The following is a 21241-nucleotide window of genomic DNA, read 5'->3' on the forward strand; positions in this document are numbered from 1 at the left end:
ATCGCTTTTGACTGACCTGGTGAGGTCGGAAAGTGTGCTGAGGGGATTGGAGCAGCGTAGACCTGAACGACCGGAATTACAGGCGCAGCTGCTTGAAGCCAAGGAATTAGTGGCGAGGGAGACCGAGCGGCTGCGGTGCTACGATTATAAGCTGTATATTACCAAGGTGCATGCAGAAAGGGACAAGGTTGGCACGCTCCTGGCCAGGCTAGCTAATCCGGAGCCTAGGGGGTGCCCAATAATGAGCATACGGACGGAGACGGGAGACATAGCCTATTCGCAGTCAGTGGTCCTATCACGCTTCGCGTCATATTACACTGATCTATATGAGTCCCAGCTCACGGTGGACACGCCTGAAATACGTGCGTATCTGGAATCTATCGCTTTACCGGTACTAGCTGCCGAGGATGCGGAGGATATAGGGGGACCCATAACGCTGGCGGAGATTAAACTGGCTATTAACCGGATGGCCAAAAACAAAACGCCGGGAGTCGACGGGTTGCCCATAGAATTTTATGTGAAGTTTATTGATGTATTAGCACCTAGGCTGTTGGTAGTGTACTCGGAAGCGGGACAGAAGGGACACCTACCTGACACGATGAGGGAGGCGCTGGTGGTTCCGTTGCTGAAACCTGGCAGGGAGGCGCTGGATGTGACGTCCTACCGACCCCTGTCCATGCTGACAGTGGACTACAAGATTCTAAGTTGTATCTTGGCTGCCAGACTTCTGCCGCTCATGACCAGACTGGTTCATGCCGACCAGGCAGGGTTTATCCCTACCAGGAATACATCCATGAATATACGCCGCCTACTGCAGATATTGGACGGTGCTAGGAGCTCGCCTCATGATCCAGTGGTGTTATCTGTTGACATTGAAAAGGCTTTCGACAGCCTTGAGTGGCGGTACCTAGATGAGGTGCTGGCGAAGTTCGGCCTCGGGGAGGGATTCCGACGGTGGACGAGGGTGCTGTACTCGTCAGCCACGGCGAGGGTGCGACTGGGGCCTTCAATTTCTTCAGCTTACCCGGTGCATAGGGGTACGAGGCAGGGATGCTCGCTTTCTCCTCTGCTGTTTGCATTGGCAATGGAACCTTTGGCAGCACTGGCGAGAACGGGCGTGATGTTTCGCGGTGTGACGCAAAAAGCAAAGTCGCACCATATATCACTGTACGCGGATGATCTACTGCTGTACTTGGCCGATCCCGAACGGGCGCTGGAGGGAGCTGTAGCCATGCTATCAAGATTTGGAGATATGTCGGGCCTTAAGGTGAACTGGACCAAGACCTGTGTCTTTCCTCTGCGGGAGGGCACGCGCTGCCCCCCTCTTGAGATGGCAGTGCTCTGGGAACCTTCCAGCTTCACTTATTTGGGTGTCCGCATATACCATGAGACCACGAACCTATTGGACGGCAACGTGGGGCGCTGCCTACGCGCGCTGCGGGGCTGTGTAAAGTTCTGGGCCTCTCTCCCCTTATCTGTGCTGGGCCGGGTGGCGCTTTTGAAAATGGTGGCACTTCCTAGGCTACTTTATTACTTCAGGACCTTACCGGTGTGGATACCGCGGCGAGTGTTTAAAGATCTACAGATGTTGGTGACCGGCTTTCTGTGGGGCCAGAAACGGCGCAGAGTGGCGTTGACGACTCTGACTAGGCCTAAGCTGGAGGGGGGGATGGCGGTCCCTGATTTTGAATTGTACTATCTGGCAGCTCAACTACAGGTACTGACGCAGCATGTGGCCAGGGAATTCAGGGGCCCGGGCGTCGATAGGGGGCTGGGTATCCAACGGCATGTCTTATCATTCATAGTCATGCAACAGAAACTGGAGATGAAGGACCTAACGCTGGAAGAAAGGACGCTCAGACTCTGCTGGAACAGGAGTCTGAAAAGAGCGAATATCTCCCGAGCGTACGCACCAGAGATCCCGCTAGGGATGCTGACCGCGCTACCCCATGGGGGCGATTGGTCCCCGCTATCGGACTGGGAGGAACTGGGGCTGCAAATGGTTGGAGATCTTTACATTGAAGGGACACTAGCCCCCTTCCGGGAGGTGCAGGACCGATTTGGTCTGCCGGACGGGGATTTCCTGCTGCATGCGGCAGTGATTGCAGCGATGCAGAGACACTGGAAGGGGGGGCTGGTGGAACCGGAGACAAACATGGCGTGTCAATACACAGTTATGGCCGCGGGCACTACCAAGGCGGTGACCTGCCTCCATAATAGACTGCAGCGCGAGGGATTGGCACCACTACTGGCGCTTAAAGCAAGATGGGAGGACAGCATAGGTAAGCCCATTCCGGATGCGGTCTGGGGCCATGTTTTAGAGCGAACCTGGAAGGGAACTAGGAATGCCCGTTTCCAGCAGGTACATTTCTTCGTCATCCATAGAGCTTACCTGACCCCGGAAAGGATAGCGCGATATTTTCGGGTCCAAGATGCCGTGTGCCCGAGATGCTTGGCACTTGAAGCGGACTTAGATCATTTGCTGTGGAGGTGCCCTAGACTAGGGCCGTACTGGCATGAGGTGGGGGAACTCCTAAACACGGTTACAGACAGAGAGGTGGACTTCAACATGGCTGCGTGCTTGCTGCTATGGTTCCCTCACACGAAGAGGACGAAAATCACCAGCAAATGTATTGATCTGGGCCTGATGCTGGCCCAGAGGGAGATTACCTGGCACTGGAAATCTAAGGAAGGGCATTCAGTGGGGCGGTGGAAGACTGAGTTGTTGAAATGGGCGGGCTGTGAAAGTATTGTTAGAATGCGGCAGGCTACCAAGAATGACAATGATAAATGTACGGACGTGGCGAGAGCATGGGAAGCGATAGTGCAAGCGCTGCGCGACCATATGGTAGGGGATGAGACGGATGATGGCGAATGATAACTGGCAAGGACTACATGGAGCATTACTACACAGTAGATTTTCCTGAGTGGTGTCATGATGGGGTTTTATTGCCATTTGGCTACACTCGCACTAGCAGCAGTTGAGTTCTGTAAGGGGGGGAGGGAGCAGGACACTCATATAGAGATAGATAGGTACACCACTCGGGCCGAGGAGTATCGGGCGCTGGGATCTAGTAGGGGTTGGTAGTATAAGGGTCTCCGGCGCCCGTCCTTAGGGGTCGGTGAGGTACACGGACTTTCTCCTACAAGCTGTTCACCATTAGCACGCATGATAGGTCCACATCATGATAGATCCAGCACTGATACTGGCTCCGAAATCTCTAGTTGTAACTGGGTTGTTAGGGGAGTTGTTGTTAGGGGGGTTGAAAAAGCGGAAACTATACATTGTGGGTGACTGTCCATCTAGGCCTGGCGGGCACATTGGCATTTTCTTCTTTGTATGACATACCACGCTGCCTGACCTTCGGGTTGTGGGCTGAATGGCTGTATACGATATCCTGTCCAGATGTTATGTTCAATGATGCGCCAGGTGCACTGGCTGTCCTGACCTGGGACCTGTTTTCTGAATCCGCAATAAAAACTTCTTTAAAAAAAAAAAATGCTTCCGAATCTGTGTCAACACATATAAATGCAGACATTGTAATTATAGCATATTCCTTACTTACATTTAACAACTCACTCTATAAGTAACTTAACATTAGGTTGGGTAAAAATAAGTTGGTTTGCCGCAGCCAGTGTGACTCCAACAACATAAGAGGATCAGAAATCTGCATGATCTATATGTTCAACACTGGACATTATTTTCTTAGGGAGTGACACTGGTACAATGGTTAGAAATACCCACATAGAAAAGTTCTTATATAAACAACAAATCCTTGTTCAAGTCACACAAAGACAAAATAATGGATTCATACTTAAAGCAACTTCACTGACATTAATTTGACTGGATTTTCTGATCAACCATTCCCAATCCTGATTGCAACATAAGAATGTATTTCTGTATAATAGGTTGTGTACACATGCATAAAGTTTGTAGTATCATATTTTCCAAATTATCTTGATCTCACACCTACACATTTCACGTGATGGAATGCTTCTTCAGGGGTATCATGGGCCCAGCACGCTGCAGAGGTTTACCGTCATCCACACTCTAATACCGTTCCTCAGACATGCTACCCCTGAGGGAGCTGCAATTTCTGCCTTCAGAACAAAAGATGGACAATGTTGTGTACCTTAAGTGCCCACTGTCTCGAGCACCTGAATCCACACAACGTTCTCGAGCCTGCTAGGCTTGTGCCAGAATGTGACTGAACTTATGCATGTACAGCGTAAAGTCTAGCAACTTTTACTATTGTAACTGGCATGTAACTATGAACTAACCACCAGAACAAGCAATGTTTCTCAAGAGAAGGAGAAATGGCAACGTATTCCTGGGCATGCAAGACCACCGTAAACTGCGGAACACCCTCAACCTTATCTGACGTCTTAGCCACAGCACAAGCGGTTCAGGAATTGTTTTTTTACTGTCTTGTCTTTAATCTAACTATACAGTGACTCAGGCACTGCAAATGAAGCACCCCGGATGCTAGTTTCAACTCAGCTGATCAGACCCTAACCTCCCCCTTTCCTTCTGCACCTCCTGCTCTCTCTATCATCTTAGGCACTGAGAAATAACCAAAAGGCTACACGAAGCACTATACTGGAGTTGTCACCTGTAGAACTGAAGTTGTCGGTAAGCAGTGTGTTTGGGCAGTCCACCGGACAACTATGGCAGATGAAGTCAGTTGCAGAGTGAGGTTGTAGCTGGTTGTGGCTCAGCTAGTGTAGGCAGCGGACGGACAGACTTGTGTGAGGAAGCGAAGCCGGGAGACAGGAACAATTTAAATAAATAATTGACTAAACCATGGGTACTCACAAACTTTCTCTCGGGGGCCAAATTTACAGTGTGGTTTGTGTCCGAGGGCCACACCAGTGGGGGCGGGATCAGTCCCTCCCCCTCCCTCTCCCTCCCTTTCCCTCCTTCCCTCTCCCTCTGTCATCTCACCCTCTGTCTCCCTCTCCCTCCCTCACTCTCCCTCTGTCTCCCTCTCCCACTCTCACTCTCCCTCTCTCTCCCTCCCCCACTCTCCCTGTCTCCCTCTCCCTTCCTCACTCTCCCTCTCCCTCCATTTCCCTCTCTTTCCCTCCCTCCCCCTCTGTCTCCCTCCCTCTCCATCTCTCTCCCTTTATCTCCCTCACTCTTCCTCCCTCTCCCTCCCTCCCTCTCCCTCTGTCTCCTTTTTCCTCCCTCACTCTCCCTGTCTCCCTTTCCCTCCCTCACTCTGTCTCTGTCTCCCTTTCCCTCCCTCACTCTCTCTCCCTTTCCCTCCCTCACTCTCCCTCTGTCTCCCTTTCCCTCCCTCACTCTGCCTCCCTTTCCCTCCCTCCCTCTCCCTCCCTTTCCCTCCCTCCCCATCGGTCTCCTTTCCCTCCCTCACTCTCCCTCATTCTCCCTCTGTCTCCCTTTCCCTCCCTCACTTTCCCTCTGTCCCCCTTTCCCTCCCTCACTCTCCCTCTGTCTCCCTTTCCCTCCCTCCCTCTCCCTCTGTCTCCCTTTCCCTCCCCCTCTTTCTCCCTCCCTTTCCCTCCCTCCCTCTCCCTCTGTCTCCCTTTCCCTCCCCCTCTTTCTCCCTCCCTTTCCCTCCCTCCCTCTCCCTCTGTCTCCCTCCCTTTCCCTCCCTCACTCTGCCTCTCTTTCCGTCCCTCCCTCTCCCTCCCTTACCCTCCCTCCCCCTCTGGCTCCCTTAACCTCCCTCACTCTCCCTCCCTCTCCCTCTGTCTCCCTTTCCCTCCCTCACTCTGACTCCCTTTCCTTCCCTCCCCCTCTCTCCGTCATCTCACCCTGCCTGTGTGTGCCCGTGCTGAGACGGCTTCCGGAAACACACACACAGAGCCGCACCCGAGCACATCACAGGTCTTTAAAAGACCATTTGCATGTTAATGAGGCGGTGTTGTATTTCACCTTTTAGCGCTGCAGTCCCACCAGTGGCGTCACTAGGGGGATGCGGGGGGTGCGGACCGCACCGGGTGTCACCCCCTCTGGGGGGTGACACCAATCTAGTTAGTCTAGTTAGTGTTAGTTAGCGCTCAACTGCCTGCCTGAGTGCCTGGCCACTAATGTAGTGTAGTAGCGCACTAACAGTGACTGACTCACTGCTTTAAGCCTTTAGTTCAAGCGCACGCCAGCACGCCACACACGCACGCACCGCACCAGGGATGTTAGTCACTGGTGGTGCGATGGCCATGCGCGCGGCGTACCACTACCCCAGGCCAGCACTTTGGTCCCAATCTTAGCTCTACCAATGACGGCCCTGGGACAGCCCCCGCGCGCTGTGCGCTCTGACCTGCTGACGCATCGCGGCGCGGTCACGCGCCCGCCCTGGAGGTCGGAGAGACGAGGGAGAGTGCGTGCACGGTGCGCGGTGGTGAATTAAAATATGACGAGATCATCTGCACCACCATCTTCTGTCTGATATCGCGAATCACGAGCCGAGCGCCGTCGTGGTCGGTGGTCTCTCTCCTCAAATTTGGGACGGTGAGAAATTGAGACAGAGAATTTGAAATAATATCATTTATTGATTTATTTATAATATGATATGTATACTTATGAACTAAGTAAGTTAATGTGGCAGTGCAGTGGCACACAAATGAACTCAGATTCATCACATTTGATTTTTTACTGGCACAAATGAAAACACAGCCCTCTTCGGGCGGTTGCACGGTGCACCAGGCTAAGCTTTCTTCCTTCCTAGGCTTGGGCAGTCACGATAGGCTTGGGGACTGCGCGGTAATGGCATTTTGTTTCCTTTGATAATTGCATGTCATCAATCATTGCACAAGTGCCACCATTGCCTACGAACGTAACGTTTGTTCTTGTGTTTGAGTGTCTGCCATTGCAGTATTATCCTTCTACCTGCGTTTAGTACTCCTTTGTAACATGATGATGCACACCTCACTTTTCTCTTGTTGTAACACACTGTTTGCTACCTCCTACATTTTGTTTGCTTTAGATACTTGCACAAGTGTGCCACCATTGCCTATGTAAAGTTTGTTGTTGTGCTTGAGTGTCACTGTCTACCATATATTGCAGTATTATATCTACTTTGTTTTCTCTCGAGCAGACTTCACTTTAAAATAGTTTATTGGGATTAGACTACTGTAGACACCTGGTGCAGAGATCTTTGTTTACCCAACAAATTCCAAAGCATTGTAGCTGGAAGATAACTTTGGTGGTGAATACACTTGCTGGCGAGATCTGTGTGCAGTCTATTTAAAGGCCGGCGTGGCTCATACAAAGTATAAAGAGTTAATGTGATGTCCCAGCTGAAAAGTGAAGCATGCACCATGCAGGTCACAGATTTGTATTTTACGTAGGAAGCTCAGCGAGTTACTCCTTTCATTGCAGACATTCTTGAGTGAGATAGGTCTCAGGTTACCATCGTTGTAATATACCTGCTTAATTAATTATGAACCATCTTTAAGGAATTGCATGCTAACTGCAAGGTATAAGTTTAGAAACCGTGCTTTTTTTTGCTCAGTATTTCATTATTCACATTTTTCACAAAAGTGTTGCTTTAGTAATAAAGACGCATTAGTAATTGCTTTTAAACACTGGTATTAGTTTAAACTCGTGTAGATAATGATCTGGCATTCAGACAGTGGATGTGATCTCTTACATTCAGGGATTGGAAAATTCAAAACCTGCCTTCAGTCATAGTTTATCTTTTAAGCACTTGTAACCTGCACACATGTCACTTTTTCCTCCTGTAATGCACCGTTTGCAACCTCATGTATTTTGTTTGCTCACAATTGTCACTTTTGCCTCTTGTAACTTAACGTTTGCTTTTGTAATTTGTTCACTTGTAATTTTCTCCTCATGTTTCATTACTGTTCCTATTGTGAAGCTCTCTGACGCCTTTGGGTAAAGTCTGCGCTATATAAAAACACATAAATAAATAGAAGACCCTGTCCGGCCCCGCCCTTCCAGCCTCCTAGGCTAGTCCTGACCAGGGCGGTGCATTGTGCTTGCAGTTGCACACGGCCGGCTGCATGATTCATTGCTCAAGGCAGGAGCAGGCCAGGCCTTTCCTTAAACTCATCACTTCACTTGCAGGTGGTTCACTTCACAGTTAGTTCACCTCATACGTATACTATGAAGTGAACTGCTTTGGCTGAAATATGCCTGCTTTACTGGCCAGTCTTCATCCTGCTGCCTTATTGTCCATCCTGGCAGTGGCAGCTTTTATGTCCCTGTGCTTTTGGCTGTGGATTTGTGTTTCTGCTGACTTGGGATTTGTTATTTTAGTCATTCCCTCGGTTGGGGCCCTGCTTCTCTGGGTACACTGGCTGTGCCATTTCTCTTTTGGTTTTCTGGTCTGTTGGAGGTAAAATCGGCGTTATGGGGTTACCAGTTAGAAAATAGAGCATTCATGCTGTGCCTTTCAAGTGCCCACAAAGAGAAGAGAGGAACCAGATTTTAAAGTGAAAGAGACAGTCAATCACAAGATGAAAATATGGTTCTGTGATTTCATCACATACCGCAGTAAACAGAAACTGTATGAACATATATATATTTGCCATCTGTTTCCACTGGCGGACTCGGAGCGGACGAGGTCCATGCGGTAAGTCGTGAGGGGGTGACACCATGAGTTACCCGCACCGGGTGACACCAACCCTAGTGACGCCACTGAGTCCCACTCTGACTATGGCTGGCCCCCACAGAGCAGCAGAGAACTGTGGCTCTAAGTAAAGAGTTAGACGTTGCAGTGTTACTGCAGCCACGCCGGTCATCATCTTGAGAGGGAATGTTGTTTATTAGGTTAACTAAAAACAAGCATTTGCAAGCTGACCCTGGTCCGATGCAGAAACGGAGCTAGTAGCCGCCAACTCCCGCCTGGCTCTAGCATCCCACTGACTCTGATCCCTGCTACTGCTGTGCTGCAGTTTTGCTTCGGTGCTGGCCGTTCCCGAGCCTGAGGTTTGCACGGTGTCACTGTATAACGAGAGTCATACTGTGGAGCGAGGCAGAAGCGACGCATGCTGCCGGCAGGCGAATGTTAAGGAATGCTTCCATGGCAGCTTTACTAAAGCACCATTTTTTTAATGCATTGCCACTTCACTCCTTAAGCAGAGATGGAACTTGTGAGCTGCGGGTTACCACATGGTTTCTGCACTAAAAACATCAACCCATAAGTATACATCCACTCCCCGAGGAGTGCGTGCATCTCTCTACAGGAAGCTCCTTAAGACTCTGAAAGCATTGTATAACTTGTGCTGTCTCTGCCTCCCGATGTGAATTGTGAATATGCCACTGTTTTGTCACGCATGCATAAGATGTAAGGCATCGGGCAGAGGCGAGACAAAAGAGTGCAAATTAACCCACCAATCACACACCAATCAAGCATTTCTTAATGCAATAGGATGCGTTTTAACCTGAAACCTATTGCATTGGAAATGGTAGGGTGGGGGTCCACGAAGGCACGAACGGGAGTAGGGGGTTGCTGAAGGCGGGGCGAAATGTCACGGACTGCAGGAGGGGGAGGGCGGGACATAGGGGCAAAAATGGTTTTGGAGTAAAGGGGCCAATAGGATAGAAAGGATATAAATGACAACATGGCCATCAGGAGGAGGAACGGACAACAGGAAAACAAATCAAATGCAGCATTTAAGAATGAAGTCAATGAAAAACATAGACGGAAAGTGGGCGGAGCTTCCCCCCACAATACTGTATACAACAACTCTCGACAAGACAGCGCATGCGCTGCTTAGCTGAGAACTAAAAACTGTATGCAACCCAAGCGTCTTAATGATCGCATCAAAACGTCCTGCACTTCCCGAACATTACATTAATGTCCTGATTAGCCTAAAGCTTAGTTTGGTTTTTCATTAATTATTTGAGACATCAAACAACTTTCTTACCCCGCATATCCATTGTGTTGTGTTTTTATTTTAGGATTTTAGGATTGCCACAGTTTTCTTGTATATTCCCACATATCTAGGAGTATCATTATTTGCATCCTCATTTATATTAAATTGCTTACTTGCAACTTCCTTACTATCAATGAGTGCTTAATTCAAGCCGGTGGTTTCCGGTGCTCGGCACCGGCACTTAATTGTCCGCACCGGATCTAGTGATAATCCACCACATCGTGGCGCTGTCTGTTTAATTTTGAGATGAGCCCAACAACTGTGTTTATTAAGTCAAATCCCACTAAAAATGAATAATACCAGTCTCTCACACTTTTATTATATCTTTGCCTTGTCTGAAATAGTCAGGATTGCTACACTTGTAGGAGTGCGACAGTTAGGTGTTATGTTGGTACTGTCATTGGCAGCGCTGGCAGTGGCAATGTGCGGTGCAGGCTAGAGTGGCCTTCCGAGAGGAGCCTTGGTACTGAACAGTTTACAAATTAAGCACTGCTATAAATGTCTTTCTCTCGTGTAGTGGCTTATACCCACAGGGTTTTCTTTTAGGAAGCCATCTCTTTCCTTGCTGTAACTGTGCAATGCCCAAATCAAACTGATCCTTTCAGTGCAAAAACCCATAATCAATGTGATTTCTAAAATTCACCTGTGACATCTTAGAGCCCCAACTTATCTCATTTACATTTATAGTAGCTTGAGCTCACCTAGTTAGAACCAAGCATTTTGCATGCAGTGAAGTTTATTTTGCACTGATTACTCTTGCTCCGCGCACACCAAAAAATAACATGCCCCACTAAATTCTTATGTGAAAGGTTGCCGCTTTAGCCAAACCCCTTTATTCTGCCATCTACATGGGCAGTCATGTTCACGGTTACACCCTACCCACACTTGATCTTATTTCTTCATCCACACTTTTCAGGCACAAAATCATCAAATGGCCACCAATACCATAATTATGTGGAAAGCATGAGGTTCTAGTGTAGCATGTATTTTTGCAGCTCCGTCTAAAAGTATTATTACAGGTCCCTGGCCTTCTCATACATGCTCTTACAATCTGAACAAATATCTTTCTCTAATAAAAAAAAGCTTGTTGATTTACCAAACATGATATCTAAATGAGCAATCTGAATAAATTGAACTATTTGCAGTATTTAAAATACATGTGCACGTAAGTCTAAATATTGTACTTGAAGAATTTATAGTTGCCTATTGGTTAAGGTCCATCCCACAATGTGAAAGGCCACACAACAAATGGCATAAATTATCTTACAGCAGACATGACATATGATGTTATCATTAACATTTATAATAAAACTACTCTGGATAAAGTTTGATTTCTTTGTTTGATTATGTGTTGTTTGGTCATCATCAAACTCACCTTGCAGTCCTTAGCTGGTTTTAATTTTTTTGGCTAAAGTTTGCTGAGAAAATTGAACAGAGTGTCTTGGCCTTCGGCCTAAGGACATAGCAGCAATGAGCATGGCACACTTCTCTTGCACAGATCTCGCACTGATGATGCACCTTATGAGCACCAGGGCATGGCAGTCATTTTTGCAAACACAGAACTAGTTACCTTTCAAACAATAACTCCACTCACATGGTCTGACCACCACTTGCTAGTATTCCAACATAAAACAACGCAAAACAACACACCTAAAACCACTTTACAAGCATCCACCTAACAACCGTGGAACAAAGTCAATTTGGAACACATAGAATCACAGGTAACATCCAGTACAGATCTAGACACAATAAATTCCGTTCAAAATATGAGTGACTAAAGGAAGCTTTTGATATCCTAATACTACCAAAAAAAAGCACAAAAGAACAAAAGAAAACAGGCACCTCGGAGAAATACTGAGATAAAACAACAAATTAGAAAGCTGCAATGTACCTGGCTCAAAACAAACACCAGTCAAGACAAACTTCGCCTACAGAGAGTTAACAGATTATACACAAGTCATCTATCAAAAAAGCTAAAAAAAAAAGGATTCTACTCAGACAGAATAAAAAAATGCTAATTGTGCGAATAAAGAGTTCTACAAAATTCTGAATGAATTTCGTAAACCAATTTGCCTAGACGAGTTCATCCCATTACTGAAGAATTCGCAGACGAACCGGCAAATCATTGCACAGCCAAAGCAGACACATTGGACTCATATTTAAAACAAAGAAAAAACACCAGCACCAACCCTTTTCCAAAACAAGACTTCAGTCCTTCCAACAAATTTCACATAATACATTTATGGACCTGGTCAAAGCAAGCAGGCCTACCAGCAGTTCTTCTGACCCGTGTCCATCACAAACCTTCAAGAAATTTCTGCAGCCAAACAATTCCTTAACGACAGGAATTTTTCCAGAAGAACCAAATTAGTCACACATATGCCCTTTACTAAGGAAAACAAAACTTGACCCACTGAACTCTGACAACTACAGACAGATTACAAATGGGCCTTTCATGGGCAAATGGATAAAAAGTGCAACATTTGCCCAAATGTCATAATTCATTGAAGATAATGCCATATTTTTCGTTCTGGTCTGCGGAGCACTGTGCCACGCTACTCTGGGGGACAGACAAGCCATTTGTTGAAGTGTCAAAATGAAGTTGTAAAAGGAGCACAAGTTCCGGGTCTATGGCTCTGTGTGGAAATAGTGCCGCTATTCATGTTTGACATATGAGAAGATTACTATGATGGAAATACTTCCACTGAGTTAAGAAATCCAAGGGTGCAGCAGTGGGTCTCCCTAGTGTCAAATCTTTGCATTAAAGGAACGGAAAGAAAAAAAATACTACCTGTTGGAACCGGACAGACTTTTTGAAAACTTACATAGTGTTGAGGCTATCCAACCTATGAGTAAGGATCAATGTGCTCTGTGTAATATAACCCATTACAGTCATCCCAGGGTGCTGAGAACTCTTGGTGTGATAATATGCGGGTCCTGATGAAGGTGGCCTCAGTGTCTTCTTATGCCACCGAAACACGTTGACCGTGTCCTTTTTCAAACCTACTAATAAGCAATAGCACAATATAGGGCCATTGAGAATAGAACCAGCTAAACGTGCAATTTGGGATAACCTTGTGAAGTTTTGGATGGGTTATGAAGTGAATGTATATATGTGTGTGAGTGGTATGCGTGGGTTGTTCTCTACCTGGGTATGAATAGATTATGTCTGTAGAAAATGTGTCTGTATTTAAAAAAAGCTTTTTTGTATCTAATATGAATATGTATTTTTTTAAAGACTTTAAAAGAACTAAGTAAATGAATCAAGACATAGTAAAAATAAATAAAATAGTTGAAATGATTATGTTGTAATATGTCATTGTTTTCCTGGTTTAATAGCACAGAATGAAATGTGTTGTGAAATAGAAAGTAATACCATTTAGGTTGTGAGGGAGACATACTTTTTGTAATGCCAGACTGTCAACCGGGATTCCATCCAGGAACAGAATCTGCACTTGTTGCCATCTGGGATGACCTGAAAAACACAGTTGACCAGAACTACCCTGTTTTTCACCCTATACCTCTCTCAAAATATCCTCTACCTCCACTCTCCCATTCATCCCACACCCCATACCACTACTAGGATCCCCAAAATAACCTTTTCTAGACTCTTCTCTTCTCTGCCCCTCCTTGTATTATCTCATACCTATTTTACTATTCAGATCTCCCAAATAAGCCTTTCTAAACCCTTCCCTCCTACTTTCCCCCTCCACCACCCCTTTACACATCACAAACCACCTCCTACTGCTATGAACTCCCCCACACAAAAAACTTTCTAGATCCTTCCTTTTACTGTCCTCCGCTATTCCTTTTACAATCCAAGTAACTGACTAACATATCTACCATTCAAATCAAATTAATGCCATATTTCATTACACTAATTCCTACTCATCCTTTTCGGGTTCCAGAGTAGTGTGCTACTCGCCAAAAAGTGCTACAACACCTCATCAGGGGAGCAAGCACTATATAAATGCAAACCCTTCCCTCTTCCATCCCTCCGCTGCCTTTTTAAACCAAATAACAGACTAGCAATTCCACAGCTCAAATTAATTTCATATTTCCCTGGGCCATTTTCCCACTAATCCATTTCTGGTTCCGGAATAGCGTGCTACTGGCCGAAAAGCGCTTCAATACCTCATTAGGGGTAACAAACGCTATACAAAGGCAAACCTTTTCCTCTTCCATCCCTCCACTTTCCTTCTCAATCCAAATAAAAGACTAACATATCAACAGCTCGAATGAATTTCATATTTCACTATACTAATTCACCACTAATCCTTTTTGGGTTCCGGAGTAGTGTGCTGCTCGCCGAAAAAGCAGTTAAACTCCTCATCAGGGGTACCAAGTGCCATATAAATTCAATTACTATACAATACAACAGAATAAGAAAATCACACACCAATAAAAAGACACAAGGCCAATTTATAAAAATAATGCACATTTTTATAAATTTGTATAGACCTTGATTAGTAAAATCCACCAAGTTCCGGACATACAGATTTTATAACTTTTTATAACTTTTAAATGTATCTGCAAACATGCATTGGCAAACATTAATTTAGAGCAAGTGTTTCGGGCCCGGCTTAGGTGACCAAATCTGACAGGGACGAGGTCTAGGGGACCATAAACGACACTTAGAACAGTTACCTGTCCATCAAAGCGTCTTTAAAATAAGATCACAACTTTAGTACAAAACCTCCTGAGAAGTCAATGGAGTGGGACTGATGGAGAGGGCTGCTGGCAAGGATGCTCAAAAGGATGCTCCGGTTGTGGTTGCGGTTGACATGGATGTCTTGGTGGTGGTTCCTTGGAACATGAGTGATGTGGCACAACTTTGTCCGCGTAGATCGGGCCCCTAAAAGTCCTCTACGTTGCTGTAGCTGGACAGCTGATGCTGAACTACTGATTGAGTTACACCAGGGTTAGAAAGAAAAGCTTTGGTGGGGGTTGTGCTCTTTGAGTACGATGAAAATTACTTAGAGCATTACACCCGGGTCCCCCAGATTCCGGTGCAGGTTTTGGCTATCTTAGATTCTCTTTTTGTCATGCATGGTGACTGGTAGCTGCAAACCTTCTGCAGGAGCTACCACTTTGTCCAGTCAGGCTTTCAGCTCTTGTGTTCCTGGAGCTGGTTCCAGGGGATTAGCCACCTGATCCTTGGAGTCACTGGTCTTGGTGAAGCGAGGCAAACAACTTTTCCAGGGGTCAGGAGTCAAAGGCACAGCCCCAATCTTGTTGGCCCAAAACATTTACAACAGACTGATGTGAAGTAAATGTGTGTTTGCTTCTGTACTACAGTTGTAATAGGGATATTGATCTACAGGGAAACATACATTGCTTATTTTTTCTTATAACTTACAATGAATGTTGCTCTGTATAGTTGAGTGTCATGATTACAATTTCACATCGATATTTGTTTTATAAATTCTGTATTCGTTTTGCCTATAAATCTATCAATGTGAAGTACCCAATTTTTTTTTATTTTAAATATTGCATGTTGGGAATTCTACGTAGTTAGTAGCTTAGACTTGAAGGAATAAAAATTGTAGAACATGGCCAGATAACACATGTTTTTCTTGACCTAAGAATTCAGTTTTTATTCTATACCAATAACTGAATATTTAGCCTTATTAAATATTCATGATGCAAGCACATTAAAGTGGAATGTAGTGTATATGAATTTGACTGCTAACGAGTGGGGAAGCAGGTTGTGTCATCATCTAAATGATGTGCATCACACTACAAATGGCAATATGGTGCTAATGATGGGTTCACATACTCTCTCTTCAGCAAAGGAACAAAAAAAATCAGGGTTCTTCACATTTGGCAGCAGATGTATTTAAAGGTCCCTTCTGCTTCTTATATAACTATATAATATCAGTTTTATGCTACACTGTTTTCCCTTGCGTACGTCTGTACTAAAACAATCACAGCAAGAGTGTATTTTGGCAGATTCCTCTAAACTCTAGCATCTACTGAACTGTATGTACTTCCTTAGGCTTTAGGTAGCCTTCTTCAAATCATGTTAAAGTACTAATACATCAATAAGCAAGAAGACAAAAACACGTGCCTGAAAACTGGCTACTCTGGGCCAGATGTGCAAGTCAGTTTCTATGTTTTTAAACGCAGATCCTGAGTTTGCAGTCTAAAAACTGCCTATAGCCATTTACTAAATCCGCTTTAGGAACCAGTAACCTTTTACCTGACTCCCAAACTCCTAAAATGGTTTTAGAAATGGATTAAGACTCGCTATTTGGAAGGAGTGTGCACTAGGTGTCCCTTCGACATTCCAATCTATTTATATAAATTGTTTAGTACCGAAATAGCACCCAAAGTTTGTGTAGTAACCCATTTACAAAAGGGAAGGTGTAGCTTGGGAATCCTTTCTCCTGTGTGAATGTTAAAAAAATGTTTGTTTGGGCGTAGACAGTGGTCTTCGTACTGTATTAAAGAAAGTACATGTTATTGAAATTAAAACTCAGACATGGTGAGCTGCTGACTCCAGAAGGCTCCAGAAGGCTACTCCAGAAGGCTCCCATCCCTGTGTTGACATCCAATTGTAGTGAGTCACAATGTGTGACTTATCTGTTTAATATTCATGATGTAGGTTAGATTCCAACCCACTACAATTGACATTTTCAAGAACCAACCTTTTAGTACACAGGCCGAGTATTAAAAACCTTTACTGGTGACAGAAATATTGGTTGCTATTTGTGACTAGTCAAAGGTACTTCTTTATCCCTAGTATATGTTGTGTTCAAACTATGATGGTACCATTTACTGTTGAAATCGCAGGTGTATATGTTGTATTTTGTGGTGGGTAGTAAACTTGAACTAACGATAAGTACTTACGTCTATGCTCTTGAGGTAAAATCAGTTAAAAAACAACTTGCACCAGCCATCAATTTGTCTAGTTATTAGATTATCCTCGAAGGCCAGGTTACACAGTGTTATTCCAAAGGTTTGAATATCTGTGCAATAGTTTTGATTGCTTTCCTTTCCTTTTTCTAGGCCTGACTGGAGAAAATGGCTCCCCGGGGCTTCAGGGAAAAGCAGGCCCCTCGGGACTTCCAGGCCTTCCAGGACCTCCGGGAATAGTTGGGCCTCCAGGACTGCCAGGGATCACAGGAGCGCCTGGCTTACCGGGTCAGCTAGTGGAACAAGGGCCCAAGCTCTATGCCTTCCACGTTGCACTGGCGACAAAGGCTCCACCCCCAAATAAGCCCATTCTGTTTGAAAAAATACTTTACAATGATCAACATGTTTATAACACAAAAACGGGAACATTTGTCGCGCCTGTAAAAGGGATTTACTTTTTCACCTACCAGTTGACTATATATGATACTTCAATACATGTAACATTGAAAAAAAATGGTGCCATTGTGCAGCATACATATAGGAGTCCACAAAGTGGTAAAACAGCCCAGTCCTCTGGTGCGGCCATTTTAAAACTTGAGAAAGACGACAGCATTTGGTTAGAAGAAAAGGCAAGCTCGAGTGGCCTTTATGCTGATAATGATGACGACACAACTTTCTCAGGGTTCCTATTACACCAGCTTTGACATATCTGTATTTTATTTGGTTCTGCCAGTGCATAAAATCTGTGCATCACACACTTCATGTAAGGCATGAGTTCAAGATCTGTATTATGCTCCAGTGCTTCTAAACAGCTTAACTATCATTTTCGAGCAATACTTTCCTGTGAGTAAGTACATAGCTGCCATTGCCCTATAAAGTATCCTTAGAGGGCCTCTAAAAGTGCATACACTCATTTGTGTTATATTTGCTACCACATATACTCATAAAAATCGAGTTGCAGCCACATGCTGACATTTTGTACATCAGCAATATGCTTCACAGCACCACTCAAACGGTTCATAGCTTTTCACTACAATTAAATTATGACGCCTAAATAATATTACTTTTAATTTTTAAAATTAATTTTCTTACATAGCAAATTCACGATGCTTAGTGCAAATCTAATTATCCCATTACATTGCTCCATCGTTCAGATAACCATTATGTTTACAATAAAATAAGTTGCATTCTTTTATTCTAAGACTGTTACAATTCAGAAAAAACGGTAGATCATATTGAATAATACTTGTTCTTCCAACGTTTCTAAGCCTATATTACTATTTCGTTGGTCCTGAAATCTGCAAACCTTTCCAAGAACACCTTAAAAATTAGGTAAATGTCACCAAGACCTAGATATCTGGCGGTACATCAGTTACCGGTTTTCCTGTAATATGTTTCTTTTACTAAAGTTGTGTAGGACCGAATGTGGACCGAAATTTTCACAAAAGCCTGAATAGTCAGATATTGCAGTTTTCACATATTTTAGTTCTTTGTTAATCATGGTCTCTGAGTATATATTTTAATAAAGACCTGTCTGGGTTCACCATATGGATGTGGAAGAGCCCTCTTCTGCCCTCTTTTCTGGTTGGAGTCCTGGGTTTGTGATCAGAGGATATGACTCTCCTAATCATGCTCTTCTCGTGCAGATAGCCTACTGTTCGGCTCATTCTGATTGGCAGAGATGACACACCAGACTATTATAAATAGTGACACTCCAGGCACCAAACATGGTCATAGCCAGAGTGCCAGTGCATGGAAGACCCAGTTAGAGATACTAATCCACCCTGAATATCCACCCCAGAATATCAATGGGACACATTATCGTGGACAAAATGTTTTAAAAAATATAGACAGGTCAGTCTAGATCATGGGTACTCCTAAACATTTTCCCGGGGGCCAAAACGTTTGGTCTATGATGTAGAGGTCGAGCGAGGGTGTTGGGGGTATACGTGGTAAGGTGGGTCTAGGCAAAGCAAAGGATATACATCTAGCTAAATTGAAAAATGTAAAGACAGAAAACCTAGGATCAATCCTGGCTTCCCCTACTTTACCATATTGTGTGATCCAAGGCAATTGTTTAATTTTACTTTCCCTCCTTTTTCTTCATTATCACATATAAGGGGATGTCGAAATACATGATTTCAGGGTGTGCGCTGTACAAAACCTTCTCTGTTATTTGATTTAATAAACTTTAATGCTGTTCATGTATATTAGCAGGCCAGGCCACCCAAAGAGTGCACATAACAGCTGACTTGCCTCATTAGTTCAGTATTGATGGTGTTGCCTGGGTAGGAGGAAGAATTAATGGGCCTGATTCACAAAGGTAAACTCAGACGAAAGTCTATCTTTACGACTTTTGTTATTCACAAAGGGCATTTTCGGATAGCAAAGTTAGACTTCTGTCTCAGATTTGGTCTCAGTTAAATTTAGGACCAGAACTTAAGTTTAACTAAGACAAAAGTCTAACCTTACTACTCGTAAATGCCCTTTGTGAAAGTCGTAAAGATAGACTTTTGTCTTAGTTTACCTTTGTGAATAGGGTGCTTGTTTCAAAATTCAAGTTTGAAAACTCACTTTGAAATCAATACTTCTCAATGCACTGATATACCCAATTGTACTGAGGTGAAACGATTCTGCATGTTAATTAAATTAAAAGATACAGCTCTGAGGTGGACAGATCTACCACTACTGAGATGCAGAGCATGACTAACTGCTCTAATAGTTCATTGGCAGGGGTCCACCAGAGGTGCCAATAATAGCCCAAGGAAGAAGAAAACTGCTATGTTAAATAAATGAGTTTCTCTGAGCAAATGTGTATCTATACTTAGTGAGGAAGTTCACTTTTATAGCAGCACTCCATATGCAGATTATAATGTATACATTATAACGCACATAAACAACATAACAAGCAGTGTTTAAGGCACATCATGTTCAGTGTCCATAGTAGAACTGTAGTAATTACACAGAGGCAGGTCAGTGTAAGCGCACTAAGTTTATTGACCGGTCATCTCCAAAGCTTCGAGAGACTCTACAACTGTCCCTGATGTTCAAACCATCGCATCCTGTTACTATGGAACTGGCATCATAGCATGGTATCAAACCATTCTTGTTCAGGAAAGCAACCTGCACTACAAACATCCACAGCCGCAACCAAGCACTCCTCTTCTTCATCATCCCAGCTTCCTCCCAGTTTCCCAAGGGTAATGGTGACCTTGAGAGGAAATCGGCCATTGTGTTCTTCCCACCAGGGATGTGTGCCACTTCAAAATTGTACTGCAACAATTTCGAACTCAATTTTGAAGAGACTGTCATATTTTTACACTTTTGCTGCAAGATGTCTTAAAAATGAAGGTGTTTCTAAAGTTAACTGCAGGACTCCCTAGTTACTCTTTATTTAACACCACTTAACCTTGAAATAAATGCTTGCCTGTCTATTTAACATCTTTTATTGTTAGTGCTGAGTCGAGTAAACAGCAGCCCAGTACTCCTGTTAACCAGGGGCCGCATGTGAAGGTCAAGGGGGCCACATGCGCCCCACGGGCCATACTTTGTGTATGAATTGTCTAGATTTGTCATACCATATCCACATATATGTACCTATGCATTACATATATCTTCAAGGTACATAGATGTGCAGTTAGGAATAGTACATCCGTACTTCCCCATATGCATCTACCTTTTGACATTTTGGTTCTCGATATTCTGTCCTTGATAGTCTTGTACCATGATATTCTGGGGGTCGTAATTCAATAGTACAGTCAATCCACGTTCCTTGAGAACCATCAATTATCCTTTACAAAGGATAAGGTTGGGAGGACCTTCAGGAAGCAGTCTCTCTTATTTATATGTAGGTTTGCATGGAGTCGGATCTCTTCAGATGGGTTCCACAGATATTCCCCACAAAAGAGGACTGGAACAGTAGAAAACACAGAGAGAATTCTATTTTTTATGTCATCCTTTAATAATTCCTTTTAGGAAAGGTTATGTCAGAGATTTCCAATGCTAAGTCTTTTGTGCATTTTATAAAATGCTGTGTGTCAATAGTTAGGACTTTGGAGAAAGGTAGGTCAGCCTATCTTTTTGTCTTTCTATCTATTTAAGCAACACAAATATATACTGCTTGCACTGGATTGATGATTTTTTCAATAAAATAATTGTTCACTGATTGTGCTGTTTGTTGATGATTGCAGCCACTATCGTTGTTACTGTACTAAAGATAGAATACACTGCTACAATTACATCACAACTCATTTGACCCTCCCTTGTATGCTTAACCAGGGCTCAGGCCTCATTCTACATGATCCAACTGACAGGTTCATGGGCATTGCATTCCTTTCACCAACTAGTAGTGTATCCCACACAGAACCCACTGAGCATACCTGCCAATGTTGGTATGTGCTTTCTGGTTTACTAACAGGGACCCAGTGGTAATTCAAATAATATTTCATTAATGAGATACACACTCAAGGATCACTAGAATCGGAATATGCATTTCAACATTGTTAGACTTGGCCCT

General features: G+C 44.2%; 1 protein-coding gene across 1 annotated transcript in view; it reads left to right on the plus strand.

Annotated features, from left to right (window-relative positions):
- Positions 1 to 20891, plus strand: part of LOC144772651 (protein HP-25 homolog 1-like) — a 204439-nt gene extending 183548 nt beyond the window's left edge. The window contains exon 3 of the mRNA XM_078657100.1: positions 16879 to 20891. Within this exon, the coding sequence (XP_078513226.1) occupies positions 16879 to 17429 (551 nt within the window). The 3' untranslated portion in view covers positions 17430 to 20891. The remainder of the gene's footprint in view (positions 1 to 16878) is intronic.
- Positions 20892 to 21241: the final 350 nt, after the last annotated feature.

The sequence above is a fragment of the Lissotriton helveticus genome, chromosome 8 (assembly GCF_964261635.1).
Source record: "Lissotriton helveticus chromosome 8, aLisHel1.1, whole genome shotgun sequence".
NCBI lineage: Eukaryota > Metazoa > Chordata > Amphibia > Caudata > Salamandridae > Lissotriton > Lissotriton helveticus.